This window comes from Mastigoproctus giganteus, chromosome 1 (genome assembly GCF_048544385.1).
Source record: "Mastigoproctus giganteus isolate SK-2022 chromosome 1, ASM4854438v1, whole genome shotgun sequence".
In the NCBI taxonomy this organism is placed as follows: domain Eukaryota; kingdom Metazoa; phylum Arthropoda; class Arachnida; order Uropygi; family Thelyphonidae; genus Mastigoproctus; species Mastigoproctus giganteus.
This window is the reverse complement of record NC_143575.1, coordinates 173456693-173482613: the sequence shown is the minus strand read 5'-3', so window position 1 is coordinate 173482613 and position 25921 is coordinate 173456693. Positions and strand designations below refer to the sequence as shown.

At 38.2% G+C, this 25921-nt stretch overlaps 1 protein-coding gene across 3 annotated transcripts in view; it reads left to right on the top strand.

The window, feature by feature from the left end:
* The first annotated feature begins 5304 nt into the window (after positions 1–5304).
* LOC150091271 (uncharacterized) overlaps positions 5305–25921 on the top strand; it is a 100456-nt gene continuing 79839 nt past the window's right edge. For all 3 annotated transcript variants that reach the window (XR_016547540.1, XM_090383034.1, XM_090383029.1), the window contains exons 1-2: positions 5305–5494; positions 23821–24765. Coding sequence is in view for 2 of the 3 variants with exons in the window: in XM_090383034.1 (XP_090239160.1) it covers positions 5310–5494; positions 23821–24765 (1130 nt within the window). In the remaining variant the exon portion in view is untranslated. The remainder of the gene's footprint in view (positions 5495–23820; positions 24766–25921) is intronic.

The window sequence follows — 25921 nt, the reverse complement described above, 5'->3', positions numbered from 1 at the left end:
AAGTCTAAGGTCATCCAGAAAGTAACTGAACTTTGTATCAGAGCTACCGCACCCTGCAATGTTACACTTTTATCCTGAAGGTGATGGCCACTTTACGGATAATAATTCAACAGTGCATCATGCCAGAATCGTACAAGAATGGTTCGGAGAACATGACACGGATTTCCAAAGTCTTCCCTGGCCCCCACATTCATCTGATCCCAATTCTATAAAGAATGTGTGGGGTATGCTGGAGAGAACCATTCGGCAACGAAGTCCTCTTCTTTCAACTTTGTTGCGGCTACGATATTTTGCTGGAAGAATGGTTACAATTAGAACCAAAACGCACTACAATACGTTAAAGAATCCATACCGCCCTGCACAATCCATACCGCCCTGCACATTTCCTTTATTCGAAACAAAAGTGGCCTATTCGATACCGAATATAGGTACACATTTTTTCAGCCTCTGTGTGTTGTTCTTGGGTCACTGCTTATTTTTTCGCCCTCGTGGTAGCAAAATTAGTAGAATCGCCGTCTTTCCCACACCAAGGTGGTTCGATGACGAGAGGAAAGAGTTCTTATTGGCTATTTTTTACAACGTGGCTGAGTTAGTCAGCCTCAGGGAGGACAGATGGCTTTTTTTCTCCCGGAAACTCTAGTTTTTTGTCCAGCAAACAGAAAATCGACCACAGAACACACGCAATTTACAGACAGTATACACGGAGCAATATGGCCCTGGTCACTGATGCACCTAAAACCTTACAACAACAACAACAACAACTGCTTATTTCCAAATCATGATCGAAATTAAGCTACGTTTGTGTTCTTACATTTATAAGATAATTGGTGTATGGAACGGGTAAGTTTGTTAGAATGTTATGGGATTATCTCTGCTCTTGGAGAAAAAGATTAATAACTTAATAACATAGAGAACTCTGTTTTCTAGGTCACGCGATTTGTACATGAAGCCGATGACGTAGCGCATTGATCAAACGCTCTAAACAACTTTCAGATTGTCGTGTTTGTAAGCGACATCAACACAGCAACCCTCACCCATTTGTACTTGACTATAAAACAACAAATAGTTCAAAGAATGTTTATCCTTGCGCTTCATTTTCTTCGAAATATTATAATAAAATATTTTAAAGAAGCCTTGTTGACACAGTATGTACAGATATTCATAATTTGGGAAGTGCGTGTATCTTTTAGCCTAAATATTAGTATTAGTATTAGTATTAGTAACGGCCGCATGGTGCAAGAAAGCCTATGGCTTATGCTGCACCAGCCAAAAAAAAAAAAAAAAATCCGAACAAAACAATGATAAAAACAAAAAAAAAAAAAATAATAATAATAAATAAATAACTAAATAATAATAATTAATAAATAAAAAAAAAAGGAAATTAAACCTATCATCCTATGTGCTTCCCTTACCCAAAAGTACTATCCAGATGACCTTTGAATTTCCCCAAACTGTCGGCCTCTACCACCCATGAAGGCAACTTATTCCAGTAATTTATAACTCGCTGGCTAAAATAGAACTTCCTGCAATCCAATCTAAACATTTCCCCCCGTAACTTGAATTTATGTCCCCTAGTTCTAGCATCATTTATAATCTTGAAAATTTTGTCCTCATTCATTTTACTGATGCCTCTCAGAGCCTTAAACACCTCAATCAAATCTCCTCTAAGGTGTCTAGTTTCCAAACTCTGCAACCCACATATTCGAAGTCTTTCTTCATAAGGACGCCCTTTTGCCGATCTCACCAGGCGAGTTACCCTTCTTTGCACCCTTTCAAGAAGCTCGATGTCTTTCTTCAGGTGCGGTCTCCATACTTGAACACAGTATTCCAAGTGTGGTCTAACATAAGCCTTATATAATGGGATTATCACGTCCCTATCTCTACTTGCAAAAGTTCGATAGATCATCGATAGGACACCATGGGCCTTCCTTGCAACCTGTTTACAATGCTCAGAGAATTTCATGTCTGACCGTATCGTAACACCCAAGTCCCTTTCCTCCAGTACTGGCTTTAGTTGAACTCCACCAAGTGAATAAGTTTTTTTGGGATTACTGTTTCCCAGGTGTAATACCTTACACTTTGTTGGATTAAAGCACAGCTGCCATTTTTCTGACCATTCCTGAAGTCTATCTAGGTCTCTCTGAAGAAGCTCAGCTTGACAGTGATCATTAACTACTCTCCCAATTTTAACATCATCTGCAAATTTAGACATCACGCCCTCTATCCCTTCATCAATGTCGTTTATGAAAATTAAAAACAACAGTGGTCCTAATACTGATCCTTGGGGAACCCCACTTCTTACATCAACCCAATCTGAGGAATAGCCATTTATCACAACCCTCTGCCTCCTGCCCTGAAGCCATCCTTCTATCCATCTAAGGATTTTCCCAGTGATTCCAACCTGTTCCAGCTTATAAAGCAACCGCTCATGTGGGACTGAGTCAAAAGCTTTGCTGAAATCTAAATAAACAATGTCGAAATTATTCCCTAAATCCAGCTCGTGAGTGACCCTTTCGAAATAGCGAACCAGATTTGTTAAACATGATTTTCCCTTTACGAAACCATGCTGAGTATCCTTGAGAATTTCAATTCGATCCAAATGATCCTGAATTCCACCCTTGATCATTGCCTCCATGATTTTCCCTACTACTGAAGTCAGACTGACAGGTCGATAATTTCCAACTTCACTTTTAGAGCCACCCTTATGTATGGGAGATACATTTGCACTTTTCCAATCCAAGGGAATCTCCCCAGAGTCTAATGATGCTCGCATAATTAGCCTCAATGGTTCAATGCATTCGCTTGCTGCCTCTCTTAAGATTATAGGGTATATTCCATCAACTCCAGGAGCCTTACTGGTCTGTAGGCTCGAAAGTTTTTTCATTAAATAATCTTGCGAAATTTCAATATCATTAATTACATATTTTTTAACTTCGCTCCCACAATTTCCCTTTGCCACAAAAGGCTTTTCATTTGTAAATATCGATGCAAAATAACTGTTGAGTTCATCTGCAACGGCAGCTGGTGTATTTATTACTATCCCCATTCCCTTACATAAAGGTCCGATCTGGTTTGTCCTGCTCTTCTTGGCATTTATATATGTGAAGAATTCTTTATCCCCCCTCTTTGCTCTGTTTGCTAGTGATTTCTCATAAACTGCCTTTGCCTGTCGAACCTTTTCTGTGGCTCTATTACACATCACCTTGTAGCTGTTATAGGCTTCAGTACTTTTTATTGCTCTGTAACCTTTCCATGCCACCTTTTTCTGCTCAAGTAATGCGGCAACTTCACTAGTCATCCAACTTGGAACCCTCCTCGTGGAGTATTTTTTTAATGGTATATACGCATTCAAGGCATCTGTGATTAATGTTTTAAAAGCGTACCACAGTTCAATTGTATTCATTCTCTGCGCGATATCTACCCAGTTAATAGAGGCCATGTAGTACCTTAAGGCATCGTAATTTCCTTTTCTGAAATTAAAACCCATTCCTTTGCCTTTTACTTCTGCTACCTCTCTCGTCATCATCCACCGTAGAACTCCGTGATCACTTCCTGCTACTGGTTCCTCTACTGTCAGCCCTGTTATGTCATCTGATTCATGTGTGATGATGAGGTCTAGGATATTCTTTTCTCTAGTATTTTCCCTGACATGTTGATACAAATAACAGTCATCTAGTTGATTTAAAAATTTTGTTCCCCATGTCGAGTTTCCTTCCCATTTACTCCAATCAATTAGAGGCAGATTGAAATCACCCATAATAAGGCATTGACGCTTACTTGCCCATTCCATTTGCATGTAGAGGCTTTTGTCATAATCTTCACAATCACCTGGTCTGTAGATTACTCCTACTCGCATTATACCTTTGTTTCCAACTATCTCACACCATACAGACTCTATACTAGCATGTGAGACGTCTGAATCCGGGAAAGCTATCGTCGCACTCAGGCTGCTTCTGATAAGAAGCATTACCCCACCACCCCTTCTATCTAACCTATCCTTCCTAAATACATTATACAAGCCGTACTGAAACTCATCATCCCCAATTTCCGGGTGGCACCACGTCTCTGTAAGCCCTATTATGTCCGCGTTACTTGTTTTAACCAGCAGTTCGAATTCGCTCATTTTATTGACGACACTTCTAACGTTACTGTATAAACAATTAAGATTTACTGTTCTTGTATATTTAACAACCCTTGAAGTTTTTTAGGCTCTCTTCCCTGGCATTAGCTACCCGCCCACGTGAAACGTTTGTGCCCCCAGAACATCTAGATAATACGTCCAGTTGGGGTAACAGATAAGAACTCTTGAGGTATGTGCAAGAGTTACTTTGACCAATATTATCAGATAAACGCGTGTCAGTATTACCCACATCCCCCCTAACTAGCAGTTTCCCTGAACCTTTAAGGTATCCTCAATAATACTGGCAAAAACTTTTGCATATTCCTCGTAAACAAAAAATAAGTGGCCCATAGGTACAAGAAAGACTATAACAATATTGCCATATATTTGGTACCACGTGAATTAGAACATACAGTTTTTTACTTAACTCTAAAATACATTAACTTACTCGGCTATGGATCGTGTGCTTGAAATATATTCAGTAAAAGTTGTATTGTTATAGAGACTGGACAGCGAGAATTGGCATTTGAGAACTGGAATTATTTTTTTTATCTTACTTTTACTGTACTATATTGTACACTATAATACTTTTTCAAGCACTGTATTTACTCTTCTCTCAATTCTGTGATATATTGTAGAGGATATACAATAAGTTTAAGTCTTTTTAATGCAGTGAAAGCCTTCTTAGACACCCATTTTATTAAATGGTTAGGTACCTCTATATGTGTTAGTACAAGGCACCAAAACAACATCGTTAAATATGTATTTATAACTGCTCTTACCTGTAAACAGAGGGAGAGAAGAGTTGATTTTTTTAAACAAGTGTTCTTTGCCTACTTTTTACAAGATTCTATTTCTAGTCCCAAAATAGCGTATTGTAGCTTTTAAATTGACTTCCTGCAGCTACCACTGGATGGAACCCGGAACATTAATTTTGATAAGGTAGAGTTTCACAGTGGACCAGATCATGGCAGTGATGTTGAGAAATACCATCACACGTCACTATTGAAAAAGAGCCGATTTCGAATGAAGTAGAGAGCATTATCGAATTCTACAATGCAATTCTTCAAGTTCTTTTATACTTCAGGTATCGATTTTTACCTTTTATCAGTTGGTAAATAAAGCGCTGCATTTTGAAATGTGAAAAAAAAGCATTGATTTTTTTTTCTCCTTTATCTTTTAGAAGATCATGAATGTGGTGATTCGTTTCGGGGGATCTTCCAACGCCACTCATCTAACTAACCAATCTACAAAGCTAACCTGTCACCCAGCGCAGACAACGGAAGCCGTGGTACTGTTCACAATCGCTGTGCTTGGAATGGGAGCCAACATGTTTCTAATGTTGCTTATCGTCTTAAAGCGACCACTAAGACGGTGTGAGTTGGACGTTTCTTTAGATATGTTTCTTGAAAAATGCAATTGAAGCTTATTTTATATTACTAGTTTATTAGCATATAATTATGCTTTTTTTTCAGGTAAATACGATGTACTACTACTTTATAGAATAAAAAGAAATTGCTATTATTTACAAATACGTATTCGTATGTGAATGGGATATTTTACTGAGCTAATGGGACTTGTATCCGTTCCCTTAATTAAGCTCTTTGCCACATTGCAGACGTAGTATAACATGTTTAGATAGCGGGTTCATAAGTTAATTTACATATTGCGCTGGCTAAAGAATCTGGAGTAAATAATTGGGCCCTATTGATGGATTTTAAGTTGAAAGAGAGGGACTAGGAACTGGGTGAGATGGAAATTTTACTGAGGTGTGTTTTTTTTTTGTCATGGACTTGCAATGTGGAAGAGAACATATGACGTTGAAATTCTACTTCCTCTTAGGGCTGCTGAATGAGGAGCTTTTAGATTCCTCCTTTAAAGTAGAGTAGTTCTTGCCACTTCTCACTCTTTTGGAGAGGGCTGGATTCAATTCCCATCAATGACTGGAGGAATTTCTAAAGTCCTCTTCAACCGAAGCGTTATTTAGCCGATTTCAAGTGAATACACCACCAACCACTTTCCCTCTGACGGGACTCGAACCTGAACTCTTTCCTAAAGAGTGACAAGCAGTGAAACTTACTACACTGCAAGCAAGGACAGTAATAATACATGAAGCCTAAAGCAAAAACCGGCTTGTTTAAACTATAAGTTAAACCAAAGTCTAAGGATGAAAATTTTTTTACAAACATAAAAATCATAGCATCCCATTAACGAATCTAAATTTGTAAATTTAGATTCGTTAAATTTGGAAAGTTAGCGGCCACAAAAGGCCATAAAAATGATCTCGTCATTGACGAGATCATTTTTATAGCCTTTTGCAAACGTAACTAAAGCTAAATTAAAATAATGTGCACTTTCCAATTAAGTTTAGTTTCAATTTTCGCTTATTTTTCTCAATTTATTATCTTTCCTAATGAATTAATTCAGGGGCCAGTATTGAACCAGTAAAAGAAGCAAGTAATGTACAATTAAGCTGGAAAATAACATTACGCGTTAACCTTTTTATAATATTCAGATATATTGCTAAAAACTTGGTCATGTAATTCAGTTGACGCTTCGTCAGCCTCTTAGAAGTATCTTATCAGCAAAACTAAGCAGCACATCATGCACGAAATAAAAATTCGTCCTCTGTCTAGACAATGTAGAATGTTTAAGCCTTATAACCTAATTAATAAACACTTCAAAGGGTTTTTTTTTTTCAGTTTTTAATAATAGGCTTTAGACAATAAGACGGGGATGAGATCGCATCACATTAAAAAAAAAATTGGCTTAAGAGTTTTCTGGTGCGCAGAACATTTAAGGGAGAGGGAAAAATCGCACATAAAAAGGAAGTTTCAAAAGCCGGTCCTTCCATATACTTTTAAAATATAAGCTACATTTTTCTGTTCATTTCCGTCAGCCACTTAGCGAAGATCATAGCCGTGATTGGGGCCTTTTTATCGCACAGAAAAGCACTCGCACCTAGTTTTTTTCAAGGTTAAAATGTGTAGAGAAGGATATTACACTGTATAGCCAGGATAACAGTTATTTACTCAGCATTTTCAACCCTGTCATTTATCAAATTTTGAAGTTAATGTTCTGTTTGTGAAGGGTTTTAAAAAAGACCTGTAAAAGCCAGTGCTTGGTCTTTAAAAAATATTGTGAAGTTCAGAAGTCAATATGAAGATGATTAGCAATTAAACACTATTGTATTAGATAGTTCACCTTATCCGTGTTGTTATTGAGAGAACTTTACTGGATTACTTTGCTTTCGGCTGCTATTTTTTATATCCTCAAATTGCCAGTCACTGAGAATTGCGAGCCCAGTTTAATTTGGTTTCCTACAACAGTCCCAGACAAAGACAAACCTTTTTAGTGTAACAAAGGTGGTGTTAAGAAGTATGCTTAATCCCCCTCTACCAACGAACTACTGCAAGTTGGTGTTAGATTATTTTCACTCTTGTTTAATTAAAATTAAATCTGTGGTAAATGAATTTTTTATTCACCACCCTCTTGGAAGCGCCTGGTCTTGAATCTCTTAAAGCCTCCTTCAACGAAAGCGAAATTGGCTGTTCTTACTGTTGGGACTAAGAAAATATTTAACGCATGAAAATGTTACCTTTCATAAGAAGTACGTCTGTTCCCAGTTGAGCCTTCGATTCATTTAAAATAAAAACATGAATAACCTCATACTTCTTAAAACATCGAGTATGAAGGACAATATCTAATTTGTTCAGACTTGAAGACTGTGTACTTTTTTTGCTTCAGCAATCGGGTAATCCTAAAGTGACATCAAAGGCGAATATTATTGGGATTTCAGAGACGTGGTGTTACACACACATAAGCAGTGCAGAATTGGAATTTGGGGAATGCAATGTGTGTACAGAAAGGATAGACAGGACAGGAAAGGAGGAGGGGTTATGCTGTTAGTTAAGAAACACATAAAATCTAAGGAAGTGCATCCAATTGATGTTGGTGGACAGTGCAATGTTGAGTTAGTTTGATGTGATTAAACACTGGGAAAGGGAAAATGAGAGTAGGAGTGTGTAGGGGAGATCCCCATGAACACAAGTAACTATAGACCTGTTAGTTTAACTTGTGTTCCGGAGAATATAATGAAATCACTGGTTAAAGAAGCATTGCAGGATCATTTAGACAAGACTGCAGTAATAGTAAAGACACAGCATGGGTTTGTTAAAGGGAGGTCTTTTTTGACCAATTTGATTGGATACTACGATGTGGTCACAAAGGAACTGGATGTGAAAATTAATTTTGATATCATATACTTGGATTTCAGGAAAGCTTTTGATACTGTTGCAAGACTGCTGTACAAATTGTAGAGGTGTGGCAGTAAGGGTAAGTTGCTACAATGGATAAAGGGATGATTGAGCGGGAGACGACAGAGTGGTAATCAATGGACACTGATCTTCGTGGACAAATGTTGTTAGTGGAGTTCCCTAGGGTTCGGTGCTGGGTCCATTGTTGTTTTGTATATTCATCAATGATATTGATGAAGGTATATCAGGCTTGATGTCCAAGTTTGCAGATGATACAAAGGTTGTCGACAGTAAAGACAGTATGCTACTCCAACTGGATCTAGATAAGTTAGAAAAATGGGCTGAGAAGTGGTAACTGAAGTTTAACATTGACACATGCAAAGTACTGCACGTGAGTAGCAGTAACCCAAGAGAAACGTACTACCAACTGTGTGGTACTACACTCAGGGAAGTGGAAAGTGAAAAAGACCTGGGGTAATTGTGCAGTCAGATATGAAGTTCGCCGAGCAGTGCAGACGGGCTGCCAGGGCAGGTCATAGTCTTGTCAATGATATATAGGAATTTTGCTAGCAGAGACAGGGAGGTGACTATCCCGTTGTACAAGGCAATGGTCAGGCCACGCCTTGAGTACTGTGTACAGGTCTGGAGGCCTCATTTTAGGAAGGATGTACCGTTGCTGGAACGAGAAGGGCAACAAGATTGGTGGTGGGAACAAAGGGGTGATCTTACCAAGAAAGGCTTAAGTTCTGCAAATTGGAGCGCCTGGAGAGTAGGCACATGAGTGGTAATCTGATTGAGGTGTATAAGGCCTTGAATCGGTTGAGCAAGCTGAATGCTGATGGGATTCTTCCTCTTGCTCAGATGAAGAACCTGAGGAGGCATAGATTCAAATTAATCTTTTGTTGTGGAAGCTGATAACCTAAATAAATTTAAGATTGAGCTGGACAGGCATTTAGAACGGTGAAATGGGAGGGTTTTTATTTTTTTTTTTGGCTGATGCTGCATAAGCTTGCTTTCTTGCATCGTATGCTTCTACTAATACTAATGTTATGTTTCTTACGTCATGTAAATGGACAGCTGATCACGAAGTTAGCATTTTACAAAGAAGCAGTGGCTACGTAGACAGCCTATTAGGATTAATGAAGCAACTGGAAAGATTTTAGACAAAAGCGGTAATTGATTTAAGTATCTTTTCAAATAAGAACATCTGATGCACGCCTCAGAAGACATTTTTCGTTGAGTTCAATGATAAGCGCACTTCAAAAGAGAAGATAACCTCAGTTGGAAATTAAGCACAGATTGGCTTCAGAAGTATTGTTAATAACTTCTTGAGATACCAATTATGGAAGTATCGTTGAAAATATGTCCAAGAATTTTAAATAATTAGGATGCAAGATGAGCTTTATGTTTTTAAATAATTAGGATGCAAGATGATTTTTCTCTATTATTATTTCTTTTCGTGCACTGCCCCAGACGTTTTTTTCTAGATAAACTTGGTTCATTCGACGAGGAACAGAACGAAAATTTCCATTAAGATGATAAAAGAACTGGAAGGAAAATGGAATGTAAACATGATGGAAAATTACTGCTGCTTTTCAAAATAGAGACATAATACATAAATGAAAAATAGCAGAAAATTCATTTGAGACCAAAAATAATTTATTTCAAGAAAACTGGGATATGTAAATAAACTTTCTGTTTCATCCACTTTTAACTGAACTTTGTCATTTTTATTTGGGAAAATTAAATAAAATCATGAAAGGCGTGTTTTCATTTCCCACAGTTTGTAGAAAATCAGTGAAGACTGATTTTGAAGACTATAATAGCAGTAATGAAATTCTTGGTTAGGCTGTCGTAATGTTTATGCTTAATATGTCATATACATTCTCATTTGTCTAGTCTTTACATAAATATTGTTATAGAAGGAAATATACCAATACAAACAAGTTATGATCTGACAGTCGAAACAACAGTGGGTGCGTGCAGATGGACAGCCAGAGGTCGAACAGCGAACGTAGTAGATAAACATAGAAACGTATTTCTCTGTTTGCTCTGTGTCAAGTTGATGATGAATATAGATAAATCTAAACCGTTGCAGCCATTTGTATCAATTGTCTTTTGTTTATACGCTCTAAATGTTAAAAGGATGCTCAAGGAATAAAAGAATCTGCAAGAGCTAGTTGCCTGTACGCTGTTCGAAGGGTGTTGTGGAGTTCTCCAAGAACTCCACAATGACTTAAAAACACGTACTAACTTGGGGAGACTCGCATTTTAGACAAAACTACTGCCTATGCATAGTTTTGCCTCAAATGCGTAGCCAGTAGTTTGAATATAACGAGTAGGCCAATCTACTTGCTGCGTATTAAAATACGTTAAGAATTCCTCCAAGCGTTAATCCAGTAAGTTTCAGATTATGGCAAAATCTAATCAATTCCAGTCTTTACCTTCTGAAAGCAGAGAACGTAAACGCTGGAAAGATAGGTATCATCTCGAACAGTGAAGTGACCAAGTGATATGGAAATTTAGTCTGGGCGGTATGGTTGCTATTAAATCATTCTTCGCTACTGAATAATTTAGTAGACAAAAGGCAAGTCTATGCTGGGACATCCTGTGATGACCTTGGCCAAATTTTCACAAAAGAGGTATAACAGAGAAGTACGATTCTAAAAGATCTTGTTGGTACCAATTTTAGGTAAAAAAAATCGTAGCAACAAGATCTAGAGTTATAATTCCTAAATTATAGTAGCCCCGTAATGAAACTATAAAATCGGAATGGATGACTACACATGTCGAATCATAGGCCATTGTGACCCTCTCGGATTTTAACTCCATGGGTTATAACCAGTGCGATTTGGTGCATAGCCTGCGGCAGACAGTACTCAGCATGATGTGTCAAGCGGTAGCTGGAAAAAAGCAATGGCCCATATTTTACGCATTAACTGAATCGAAAATATTCCACAGCATCAAAAATAGAAATCTTCAGAAAGTTCAAGAACCACAGCAATGTTCAACAGGGAAGCTTCTCAATTAAAAAAATCTTTCCTTCATGCTACCATTGAAAAAAAGTAAGCCATCTTTCAAATTGGTAATTTTCCCGATTCGTTAAATCCTAATGACCGATTTCAACAGACCTTGAGCCTGTGTAGGCTCATCCCTGGCTTTCGCTGCCTGAAAAAAAAAAAAACGAACTAGAGATTATTTTGTAATTGCTACCGAACAGGCAACCGACTGTAATCATCAGTTCCTTCTCACTGTCATTAACTACAGCGCCAGATGGCCCACAGTTTATTCTGAAATTTTTGGATCAATTGGTTCACATATACAAGAATTTAATGTGATAAAATACAAAAAACAAATAAAGAGAATGTAAATTCTAGCTCGGCAACATTTCCTACCTTGGAATACTATAGAATTGTACTTTTTTCCCAATATTTCCTCACTAACTCTTGTAACTCACTGTAGACCTATAGCGAAAGTAATGCTGTCTTTTCAAACTGATAGAAAAAGCTTTTTCCAAATCGTCCTTCACAAATACAGAATTCCATAAAACATAGATCACCCATCATCAAGTTTCTATAGCAAATAGGATCAATGGAGAAATCGTTATCATTTCTTCACTGGACTCAAATGGGCCATATGAGCTGAATTTAAATATAATTGCCCTCCGATCAGAAGCACCACTGGACTTGTTATTATTTAAAGTTAAGTTGAGCAAAAAATTATGAGATCACAATTACAGCAGAAATCGAATTGTTCTGAGTATCATTTTCGAACATAATCTATGGGAAATCTGTGTATAAGCTGCAAAATCTTGGAGAACGATTCTGTAGGATACACCCTCTTGGCCATTAACAGACCCTCACTGACCGTTTTCACTATTTGGACGACTGTCACCAGCGAAGCAAATGGAGTTTCTTCAGTAAGTCGGCTGTCCATCTAATTAAAATTAGCTTTTATTAATTATAAATAGTTTTACAGTATTAATTTTCACTCTCCATTGTATTAATTGTCTCTTTAAGTAATATTGAATCTGATTTTACACCTAAAACAAAAAAACTCGGAATTCGCATGCTCAGAGACTTAAATATCAGCAGCCCTGTAATTAGAATATGTGACATCCCCTGGCCATTCTTTTCCGAGAAAGGAGAATTGTATATTCTTATTTCGTATACAGTACAATAAAGATTTATAATGTTGCACTCGACCTCCATAGTGGCACAAATGATTAGTGGCGTGGTTTGTTATTTATTCCATTCGTGTTTCATGAGCTCACGCGATTTTAATATTTTCTTCTAAAATACTTATTAGTCGCACCACGGAGGAGCTCGTAACTTGTTTAAATGCTGAAGGTAGTCTACCAATTTAAATTGAACTAACTATACTGTAGCAACATATTATTCCATTATCTATCTGTCTAAATTTATTTTGTTTTAAATTTTCAGGCAGCGATCCGCTTTTATCAGAATTAAATTTTTACACAGAACCATTCATACTATCGAGTCTTCTTTGAAGGACAAACAGGTTTGTTTTATGGAATTCATAAACAAACATGTATTGTGTCTTACATAAGGCGGCCCCTGAACGTTACTTCATCTCCGCAATGGTTCTCTGTGATGATACACAAAACTCTGTACAATGGCCAGAAATGAGTGTAGTGCTATGTTTGCATAGTGTGTTGTGTTGTTTAGTTGTTTCTGGCAGCTTTGCTACTAGGAATGCTGCTTCCCAGTACCCGTCCATGCCACGAAGAGGCGGGCCCAACCATACACGTACTAAACTAAATGTAATATTTCCAGCACACATAGGAAGAAGCTCAAGTCCTATGGGTACAGCAGTCTCCTAAAATCACGTAAAGGTGGTGAAACCACAAAAAATCCCGCATCTACTGGAGGAAGTGTAAGAGGAAAGTATTATTCCAAAAATTCCATTCTGTTCTAGATTACATATACAAGTATACAGTTTTGGACAGAATGGACTTATACCGATTTAATAATCAGATAATTTGCATATAATCGATTATGTCTATCACTATACATAATACGGTAGTATCTTTGTAATCTATCTTGAAAATTCCTGTGACCTTAGGTGGTGGTGGTCCCAGAGTATAAAACAGCAATTTATTTTATTTTTTATTCTTACTCTCGCATGCCTACAAACAATTTGCTCTTCTAACTTTAATATTTGTTTTACAATTACTGCCCTACGTATTTCTCCATTTCATTTTTACATTCTTCTCTCCTTGAATCGAAAATATTTCGCATTACCCTCCCCCAAAGTTCCTACTTTCCCATTCTGTGCGACGTATCTGCCACAGGTGAATAATCATCGATGAGCGCGTTTCCATTTCCGCTACTGCCAAGTTACCATGTCATGAAAAATGGTTCCATGTAATATGTGCGCACACAAATCTCCCCTAGCTTTATGCTTGGGAAGTCGATCATGCATAACCGCAAGTCTTGCATTCTATAAGTTAAAAATTTGACAACCGTAGCAGATACTGCAAGACATGAGTAGTGGAATTATGTACAAATGCAAAATTCCCATAAAAAAACAACAGGGGGCGGCATGGAATATACAAATGACATTTGATTAAAAAGTTGGAAAACCTTGAAAAGTTTTTCCATCAAAACGTGGTTTTTTCCATCACAAAGATCCTCATACAGCTCAGCATTTCCTTAACTAATTACTCATACTTCTTATTCTTATGCTAAAGTCGATGCGAAGAAACCTTGAATTACTTTGTCCGCTGTGGGGGATGCTACTCTGTTGATATCAAAGTTTCTACCTGATAAATAGCCTACAGAACAAAGGGATGGACTGTAACATATATTACAGAGTATTTTATTTTGATGGCGCACCTTTTAAAATTATATTTTGCGTTCAATGATATCTATACCAGTATTATTCTTTAAATTTAAAGAACCCCAATCATAAGATTTTTTTAAAATTTAGATTTGATTTATTTATTTTTCGCTTTTAATTAATGAGTTCAGAGATTATATAATTATTGAAACGGCTTTATCTAATAATTTTAACGTTATGTGCGAAATAGAAAATCCAAGCAGTGAATCAAATACAATTAATGACATTTCTTCAATATATCCAACTCTCATCAGCACTACCGTGCTAACTATCCAGGGAATTCTAACTGCAGAGCGGGGTTTTATAACTAGAAAGAGACAAACAGACCGGCCTGTGGCACCTAAGATGTAAAGGTAAATTGCAGTCATTATCAACCCATTGAGGATGGAAGCCATCTCAACAATTCATGTTGAGGGAAATGGACCATAACCTGCCACGCTGGTCCAGTGCGGGTTGGCAGATCGACCGTATTCAGCAGTCATGGGCTTGAACCCCGGTCTACTCAAGGAGCGTGTGTTACTGCACTCCCGCTCCTGACCACTCGGCTACCCGTGCACGTAAGATATAGTGCCTCCTAAATGCAGACTCCTCAGAAGAGTTCTTTAATTTTGGGAAATGGTTCTGAATATGGCGGATGCTTCAGCGTTTTTCAGACATCACCTTTAGTTCCATCGGTGCATATATTGCTTGACAGCTACCTCCATGGCATCGTCATGGAAGGCAATGGGCGAAGTAGCTATGTATTCATTCTAGACGCAATTTAAGTCAGATAGCACTGAGGGCGCAAGCAGTATTACTGTGCTTGACGATCACTGTCCCTCAGCATGATGAAGAATGGTGTCCTTGCAGTCATTGTTGGAGAGGAATATTTTTGGCTCAAGGTCTACCACGGCCAAATTACTCCTGTAGCAATGATAAGCATCATCCTCGTGTTCATTCTAGTCACGTTTAGATCCTTTTCAGTACAAATAGACTCTATGGCGCCACACTCTGCTTCGACTTTTTCAATTCAGGTTTGCATGCTGAGCCCGATGTCTCTCCTAATTCAACAATGCGAAGAGGGGATGTATCACCTTTACTGAGTAGTGATAACATTTTGTTCTGCTTTCATTTGGCAAAGATCTGAACTTGCTGTAATATTGCGCAAGTGAAAAATATCAATATCCTCCCAGTGGTATAACAGTACTAGAACAGTATTCTGGTCTAATCTGACTTCCAGAACCGGTTATTGGCAGATGCGTCCACGGTCTGTCAGTTTTCAATAGGGATGCAGTAAACTGCACTTTGTATTCTTCAAGTAGCAGATCGACCGCTAAAAGACTTGTCATTCAACACTGTCAAGATCTTATTAAAATGCTTTTACCCATCGAGCAACAGCTTGATATGGTAATTCTTCCACTCCGCACTTCACTTAAAGCATGTGTATATGCTTTAAGATAACGGCCTTCTTTCGGCTATTTTTATAACTATATTTTTTATTCAGCAGCATCAGAGCCACACGTGACTTCAATTCAAATTTGCGAACATTGTTTTAGCTTGAGCATGGGCAACCTTTCATTAAATATATACACTGAATTATCACTGAATTATGACCACCCCTATGAAAACTGAATGCGACCCGTTGACCACGTGAGGTAAGAGAGTCCGGAGTTAGTCGACCTACGTAGCATAGACAAGGTGTCAGTGGTTCTGTAGGTAGTAAAATTCCGAGCGTGGTGGGTAAAAGGAAGGATTTATCGGACTTCGATAAAGGACAGATTGTGGGTGCTCGACGAGCTGATGCCTCGATTTCCCAAACGGCTGAACTGGTGGGGTGTTCGAGAGCCGCCGTAGTTAAAGTGTACCAGGACTGGCGTCAAAATGGTCAAACAACGACCCGAAGGCAAAACTGAAAAGGTCAGCGAAAGGTTGATGTTAGAGGTGAGCGCCGGGTCCGACGACTCGTAAAGGCGCAGCACTGTTGAAGAGTTGACTACCCAATACAACGTGGACCAACCCGAAACAACATCTGGCATGACCATGCGTCGCACACTCGCACGTATGGGCCGTACCAGCAGATGACCCCTACGGTATCCTCTGCTAACCAAGGTTCATCGGCGTGAAAGACTCGCCTGGTGCAAAGAGCATGCAAGTTGGACGTTAGAAGACTGGAAGAAGGTGTGCTGGTTGGATGAGTCACGTTATTTATTCCACATCGTGGATGGTCGTGTACGGATTTGGCGTCAACAACATGAGGCTCTTCATCCATCATGCATGGTATGAAAAGTGCAGGCTGGTGGAAGCGGTTGTATGGTGTGGGGTATGTTTCACTGGCAGGAACTTGGACCCCTGGTGCATGTGGAACAACATATAAGTGGTCTCCGCTATCGTCAACTGCTTGCTGACTGTGTACACCCCGCTATGTTACACTTTTCCCTAACGGCGATGGTGTCTTCCAAGATGACACTGCACCGAGCCATCGGGCACTTGATGTGCAGGAATGGTTTGAAGAACACAGTTCTGAATTCCAGCATATCGATTGGCCTCCGAACTCTCACATATATCAATCCCATAGAGCACTTGTGGGACACTATGGAAAGGCATATATTAGGCGTCTGGATACACCAATCACCTCCATACCTGCATTGCTGACCGCATTACACACAGCTTGGTTGGCCATACTTCCCGAACGCTTCCGACATCTTGTTGAATCAACGTCACGTCCGATGGCTGCTGTACTGAGGGCAAAATCAGTACCTACGAAGTATTAGGTAGGTGGTCATAATTTAGTGATCATTCAGTATATATAATATCGGTGTAAATACACCATAGTTTACCCATAAATTAAACTACGTACGTAGTGTAACGGCATCGTTTGATTTTATCTCATATTGTGGCTACCTTCACAACGAGATACCAGGTATTGCACTACTTCGAATAAATAAAGCTTCTCTAGTAGAGGAGACTACTGTTATTTATTCTCAGTGGGCACCACCACCCAGACGCTGACATTATATAGTTGATTTAACCCATAACATATTATGCCTCGTGCACTTAGTATTCAAAATATTAAAGATATATATATATATACAGGGTGTTTCAGTTAAACGTTTCAGAACTTCTAAGAGGGGTAGGGTACATCCTGATAACTCGAAATCATATAGCAATGTGGGGTCGGAAATGCTTTCCTGAAGCGGTGTTGTACACAGAAGCACCATAAAGAAAAGAGACCGTAAGTGAGAAATCGTTTTAATAATACATGAAAAGAAGCAAAAGGTACATGGATTAAAGTAAGTGTTCGAAGTTTCTTCCACGGGCTACAATGCACGCCTCACATCTCCGACGCATGGACATCCGAACATTCTGGAATACTCCAGGCGAATTTCGAATTTCTTCGGCAGCTACTGCGATTCTTGCAACCAGCTCCTCAGCATTGTCAACAGGGGTGTCATAAACTAGCGACCCCAGAAATAAAAATCAAGACATGATAGGTCGGGTGACCACGTCCGATCCACTGTTGACCAAATGTGACATCCAGGTAGTTACGAACATCTCCGCTATAATGGGCAGGGGCTCCATCGTGTTGGAACCACATTGTCTGTTGCGTCGATGCAGAAATCTGTTCATCTCTCAAAAGTTGTGGCAATACTTGCTGCAGAAAGATCAAGTAGATAGGTCCGGTTAGACGACACGGTAACAGGTAAGGTCCGATGAGGTGATCTCCCATAATACCGGCCCATACATTGACCGAAAATCGAATCTGTGCTGCACGACGTCGCACGACGACTTCTGTGTACAATACCGCTTCAGGAAAGCATTTCCGACCCCACATTGCTATATGATTTCGAGTTGTTAGGATGTACCCTACCTCTCTTAGAAGTTCTGAAACGTTTAACTGAAACACCCTGTATATACAAATCGCATAATTGACTGACAAAAAAATACAGATGATTTGAGTGATGTGGTACATTCTGCATAACACTTGAATCATCTAAGGTTAGCGCGCTGGAGACATGCGGCCTTGTTTCGGCTACTTTTATAACTATCTTTTTTTTATGAGTAATTCAAACTGATCTGTTTTTGGATGGGCCTGTAGTTGAATATCATTTCGCTCAAGATATATATTTAATCGGAGCTAAGTTAACCACTCTTGGACGGAGGGAGTAAGATTTCTTCCGTGATGAATTCCGGGTTTTTTTTTTTCCAAGTGACACTTTTTTTTTCTTTTTTTCACAAGAAAAAAAAGTGTACGATCTGCGTGTCACTTGGATTGACATAATAAATTACATTCCCAAACCCTTTTAGTTAGTGCCGGGATTTATGACAATATCTCCTCTGCTTGGAGGCGAGGATGGAGAAGGGAAGATAGAGGAGGAATTCCATGGCACTTACACTGAGCCAGAATGAAGGTCAAAGCGGAAAAAAATAAGTTAGATTTTTTATATATTCTTTGTGGAGGTGCATGTATGATGTCCAGTTTATTAGGTACACTTACTCTTTTCATGAAATGGAGTCCATGGATCCATATTACCATTTGTCAATAGTGCAGGGTGGTAATGGAGGCGTAATGGTGTAAGGATTGTTTTCGTGGTGCATACTGGAATACTGGATACCAGTGGAGCAAGATTTGCATGGCACAGGTTACCTTGAAATTGTTTCCGAACAGGGTATTTCCTTCGCAGATGGAAGACTACAGCGTGTTCATCTGCTAATGAGTTGTTCCAATAGGAACAACTCATTAGCAGATGAACACATTAGCACAGATTAAATTATCGATTGCCTTGTTATTTGCAACAACTATGGGAAGTAATTGAGTAAACATGGACCAGCTTTACACACTTCGACATCTTGTTGAGTCCATGCTGCAAAGAATCCAGGCTGTTTTGAAAGCTCGGGGCGAGGGAAGGAACCTCCTTTTTGTTAAGTAGATGGGCTTAATAAAGTGACCACCCAGTGCATGTAGTGAGATTTCCTTTTAGCCTTCTTTCTTTTACTTCAGCCCTTTGTTTATCTTTTTGTAACGGTTCCTTTTCACGATCATACTATTAATTAAAAGAGGCATCAGCCAAAAATGTGTAACTGTAACTTGCTCTCCGAACGTATGCTGTATTTCATCATTTGAAAGATGTTCTACGCAGTTATCCACCCTCTGTAGTTATCTAAAAATCTCATAGTCACAATACACATTATGTGGGCGTTAACGGAACGAAAATAGAACACTCACGATAACAGTTAGGGTGAATTTAATTGTGGTACGATGTTTCTTCTTTTATTGCTACTTAAACAGAAAATCAATAAAGGCTTAGTGTAATCAAATTTAATTATCATATTTTCACAATTAAGCTCTGTTGTTTATCCAGATAAAAAAAAATCCATTTAGTTTCGGTTGAACGTCTATTTAAACAGTTGTTCTGCTGAATCCCCATCCAGCTTTTCATTAGCACAGATTAAATCATCGATTGCCTTGTTTCTAAGAAAAATTATTCCGTATTAACTCACGCATTAGCTGTTCACTGTTGCATGCGCGTTTCTTTGTAATATCTCCTTTGAGGAAATATTTGAACTGACCTAGTTAGGTAGTTAATGTTGCACTTCGGGATGGATAATTAAACATAAATCTACAAATGAAATATTCAGCGCTTTTTGATATTAACCTGAAAAGCTACAAGTGACCTCCAAATGGACTTCCTTACATCCTACAGTGTAAACCTGTAGCCAGGAGGGAGGGGAGACTTCTTTGATCATTGAGAATGCAAATTATGTTAATTTTATAGTGCAGTCCATCACCAAATGGAGAATGAAATATTAGCGCCATCTTTAGCTAGTTTTACTAACTTTCCTGCTGATTTCACGCAATCTCTGGATCAATGTTTTTAATGAGTATGGAATAGCTTGTTCCTTTATTAGGAAGTGGACACAATGCACTGCTCTATCACCTCTGGGGAACTGCATAAACAATTAACAGTCATTAGTGATATTTCTGTCAGTGTACAAATGTCAGTGGTCATAATTAAATCTGTGACAAACGTAATGAATGAATGAGCACACGGGCGACATTGTCGCCCGTGTGCTCTTGGCTTTATTTGAACTCTACTTAATTTTGTAATCGAAGGTTAAGCGTCATGCATTCAATATATACATTATTCAGAATAACCATTACGTGTGGTGAATTATAACAAGTAATGGTAATTCGGTGTAATGAGGAATGATCTCATGTAATTCGAGGGACCGAAGTAGCTTTAGGGCATTGCAGGTTTATCGTGTTAATGATAAGAAAGGAGTCCGCTGGATTTCCAGTGGATTTGTCTTAAATCCTTATAACGAATTTTAATGTGGACCTTAACCACTCATTATTTCAACCGAATAATTTGGAGAGAGAGAAAGAGTGGTGTGTGTTGACGCACGGTTATTAGTGTTCATCGAATATTTCAGCAATGAACAAGGATTAACAACTGTAGGATGCCTAAGTTCGATGGATAAAGTCACTCGCATTTCGTTACCATTTGAAAATACAGTTAAAATATTGATGCCTTTTAATGAATATATAAAGCTAGATTTTATTTTAATGCAAATTTAAAAATAATCTAGTTTAAAAAGGCTTAGTTAATGAACAAACTCCTGTTAAAAATAGAAGGATTTATTACTATAGGCACAATGACAAACAGTGTACGCTTCAATAAGAGCTTACAAAATTGCCATAAGAGAGGCGCTGTTGATGCATAGATATGAAAAGGGCATCTTCAGTAGTGGAAATTATAATTTGGCTAAATTCAAGCACGCAGGAGAAATAAAGAACTCACTTAATAAATACTGCTTTTGCATCGTCACAGCGACTTGAATATTTCATTCTCTAACTATCTGCAAACTGACATTTCCGACACAGTGACAAAATAATTCAGTAGAAGCCTGGAACCTTAATACATTTATTCATTAAGGGAATAAATAGTAATTACGGTGTGCAAGATCAGAGTAACGAACAGCTCGTTCTCTTAGCTCTGCTCTAAACTTAACTATCTTTCAGTTCATTATCCAATGTTGTTTTTACAGTAACATATATAGTGTTGTTGTAGGGTTTTACGAGCATCAGCAACTAAAGCCATATTGCTCCGTGTATACTGTCTGTAAATTGCGTGTATTCTGTGGTCGATTTTCTGTTTGCTGGACGAAAAACTGGAAATTCCGAGTGACAAACCATGCTACCCTCGCCTGAGACCGACTAACTTAGCCACGTTGTGAAAAAGGCTCATAAAAATTCCACATGTCATCGACAGGGTTCCAACTCGGGTCTTTTCCAAGTTTTGGGAGGACGGTGATTCTACCAACTCTGGTATTCACGAGGGTATATATAGTGTGGTCAATTGGCAAAGAAACATGTTTGACTATAATAACAACGCTATTTTAAATATATATTTAATTAATGCGGGCAGAATAAAAGGGTACACACACTTTAAAAAACAAAGAAGAAATTTACATCTGTTCAATATGACCAGATACAGCAAGAGAATTCCTCAGAAATATTTTAAAGTTCTGTATTGACTGTTAAAGCTCCAGCAGAGACCCCTACTTATCACTAAATACCCTATCCTTTAAGAATCCCCACGAAAACTAATCATGGAGTGTTAAGTACGGTAAGCGTGGTGACCATTCAATGGAACCCCGCCGTTCGAACTGTGAACTTTCCATGTAAGAATTCCCTGACAATTTTTCAGTAGCGAGCTGCTGCTCCATCCTCCATAAAAGATCAAAAGCTGAAAATTTATTTTGGACTAAATTAATGGAATGATTTTGTCTTTTAGCACTCTCAGATATCTTTCTACTATGGCGATTCCCTCAAAGAAAATAGGTCTGACTACACCTCATCTTCAAATTCCAGCCCCAAGCAGCGTTTAAATAATTTTTATAGAACAAACGGAGGTTGTTAAGAGAGCAATAAACACAGTTATGGAGATGAATAGTTTCATTTAGTTTAAGTTTGGCCTCACCTGTCCACAGAACATCGTATACGATATCTGTATTTGTAGCACTTATGGTCAAAATTCGTTGGGAAAATTCCAATCATCTGTCTGGATCCTTCTTATTCAAACTTTATAGCGACATGGGATGATAAACCTTGTACTTAATTTTCTTTATGATTCTGTTTGAGCTTGTTTTAGGTATTTTTCTCTTGCGTTGAGATTTTTTTCAGACTTCTTTCGATAATTCTCAAGTCCAAATTGGCAGATGTCTTTGAGAAACAAAGTGAACTAGTTTTTACGGATTGTGTACTCTTCCATTTCTTCAAACCTCTTCACAATTCGCTTTATGGTTTTTATTATGGGTTGTTCATTTTCAAAAAAAAAACATCTTGAACTGGTGTGCATCTTCCGTACCGTTTTTGTACTTTGCATGCCACCTTACGATTTTAATAGTCTCCTTTGTTGTTGAGAATCGGTATTTTTCCTATCTTCAAATTATTCTAAGACAATAAAAAAGTTTGACTTTTTTCTAAATAACTTAAACATATTTAAATGAGCAATTATTCAAAACAGTTGGCTTACTTACGAATCTCCCCGTGTATCCAACCGGCTTCTATGAAGGTCCACCATATTATCTCTCTTGTTTTCACTGTTCTTCCTTTCCAGTTCCATATATTCGTTTATTTCAACCAGAAGACGATGCATTTTTTCACGTGACTGACTCCTTTAAAGTTAAATGCTCACCTAATAACAGACAGATTGTAATACTGTCGCCCCATACCCTTAGTTGCTTTCGAGAAAAGACAATCGAGGTGATAATTTGTGAAATTCCAGAAGATGACAAAAGTCATGGAATCTAGGAACACCAATTTAATTTGATCCCGAGATTCATCCCACCACCCTTCGGGAGGAAAATAAACTAATCTTTAGAACATCCACAATATTTTTCGTCATACTTATCCTTTCTTACAGTTTAAACAATAATTCACAGGGTTTCAATTATAAGGAGATTAAGCTGCTATAAACTTGAAGATTTCCAGGTTTATAGCAGCCTAATACGGTTGCATCCCTTCGGGTTTCAGACGAAACCCGAAGAGGCGGCAATCCTATGGAATCTAAATTATTTCTGCATGCAATTGTGCATATTTGAAAAAAGGCACAGGCTTTTAGATTGTTTAGAATTATCAGAAAGTGATTTCAGTAATAATGATTACGAGTAGCAATATATAAATGGCTGAGCAGCATTTCTGAGTACTACTTGTACTCGAATAGCATTTATTCTAGAATGATGCTAACCTAAATCAGTGCCTGATCCGTTTGGATAGGTCTAGATTCGAATTCCATCAGTAGAAAAGCTATTAGAACTGGAGTTGAGTTAGTTGTTCTCAGATGGATGTGTAGAGCAAACAAAAAGACAAGAAATTTATAGGCTGAGGATATCGATGCCTTTTCACCCGAGATCCCTTTGCGCTAATCCCAACAGCCCCGCTCCAAGTGACTTATATTTACCAATTCTATAAGATCAATTTCGTAATTAGTAATCATTTTATATCGAATTACATTTATTTCTTATTAATCTATAATTAATGTCTTCCAATAGTTATTAGCCCAATACGTTTATTATGTTTATTTGTTTATTTCTTCCTAGATGGTCTCAAGGATTACTATTTCATCAAGGTCTAGTGGACTGTGCTCGAGCAAGTCTGCTCGTGCCACTAGGTGTCAGTGTTTTGGTGTGCCAGCGTTTGCCCCGGTGCTCTATTGTCGAGACTGCTTTCCTTCTGTTAGTCACTGTATCCACCGTCAACGTCCTAACGTCCGTCATCAACGACGCTCCTTTGCTCCCAGATCAAGAACAAGCTTCAATCACCGGCTCTGAGGGACTATGGACGGGGTCTTCCGACAACAATCATGCAGTCCTAGACAGTCCTCAGTGTATCGTTTTTGGATTATTTATTATTTGGTTTGCTAGTTTCACGATAAACCTCGGACCAACATTTCTCAGTGGCGCTCTGTCAACGTCACGAGATGGGGCGGGTCAAGTCGATGCTTGCCCGATGGTATACGGCCCAGTACGGCACTACGTTCTCAACGTTCTCTGGGTGACCGTGAATGTCCTATGTGTTGTGCTGACCGGAGTCCACCTCCGGAAGCTGTACAAGGACTTGACACGATCCAACTTGGAAGCGCTTCGTATTGCTGGGTTGGTAACCACCATGATATCGGTGCGATCCGACCGGGAGCTGTGTGAATCGCAGCATATTCAGAGCTACATTCATCGTCTGGAACAAGAAGGAATTCGTCGAGTGAAGATGTTTGTGATCATCCTGGTAGCCTACATACTCTTTTGGGGACCTCTTTTTGTAGTCATCCTCATCCAACCGGGAGTGGCAAGTCCCTCTTTTACCTACGAGATAACGCTTCACGTGGCTTTTGTCCATGCCTTTGTTAATCCTACCCTTCTTCTGGTGTTGCATAGAGACCTTAGACAGGCGGCAGCTGACTTTTCCTGTTGTCAGTGTTGGTTTCCTCCCGATTTCAGCGCTCTTCCATACGAAGCAGCACCGGCCTGTAGACTTAATCGATGCTACATGTAAGTTCTTTCTACTTTCTTTAACAATTTTAATCTGTCGTATATATTACGCATTTTTTTTATTTAAATAGATATTTATATATGAACAGGATTTTAGAAAAGTCGCACGAAATTTCAAGGTTTACTGGCTACTCAAACGCATTTTAAATATATTTTGATGCTCTCTAAAATGGTTATAAGAAAGATAAGTATTTAATATTTTGGCCAGTGATCTTAAATTGAACAATTATTGGAATTTATTGAGGTGTTTAACAAATTATTCGACTGTTAATTATTAAGATGTTTAATAAATTATATCGTTAACAAATGTGAATGTTTGGAGGCATGTTGAAGGTACCATTTTGTAAAAGGCATCTTCAATCTTTTCAGCATTTTTTGCTATTTGAATATACAGAAAAGATTGCTCGTAAAATTGTGGAGAAAAAAAAGTAGAAATAAATAGTATACTGTATTGTACATGGGCTGATTCACTACTAAAAGACTTGAAAGATTTTTATCCACTGCTCTAGTTCTGAAAAACTTGCATTTGAAGATTCTACCTTTCATTTCTAGCAGTTAGATATTCAAATGCGTGTTTTTCGAAATCATTGAAAACAGCGGGGATTTATAAATTGGAATGGGACGATTTATTTTTATGGAAAAGTTCATTTGAGACACAAATACCAACATTAAGGATGAACGTTAGATAATTAATAAGTGTTCTACAAATTCCCTTGTAAATAATGAATCATAACTTTCTTCCCTGTAGTGTTCAAAGTATTAAGCTGCACTTATTATCAATGATAATGAGCTGACAGTAATATTAATGAATTGTATTTATTGCAGTGTTGAATCCGAAGCTGACTCACCGAGGGGGATTTGTAAACCTCCCGGGGAGAAAATTATTAACCTCCGGGGAAGGCAAGTAATGTTTCTTTTGATATGTAGATTTTTTTTTATGTGAGCGTGCTTATCCCATTGGTAAATGGGGATATCCCTCAATATACCTGATGAATTCGACGCTAATGTTTGAATTATAGATCGTCAGAAAGTAGAAAAAACTTTACAATAGAATAATATTTTTCAAAAACGTTTTTGGAACAAAATTAAAACTCAGATATAAAAATTTAAATATTAGTATATAAAGCCCAGTAATTTTCGACTAAAGGTATCAATA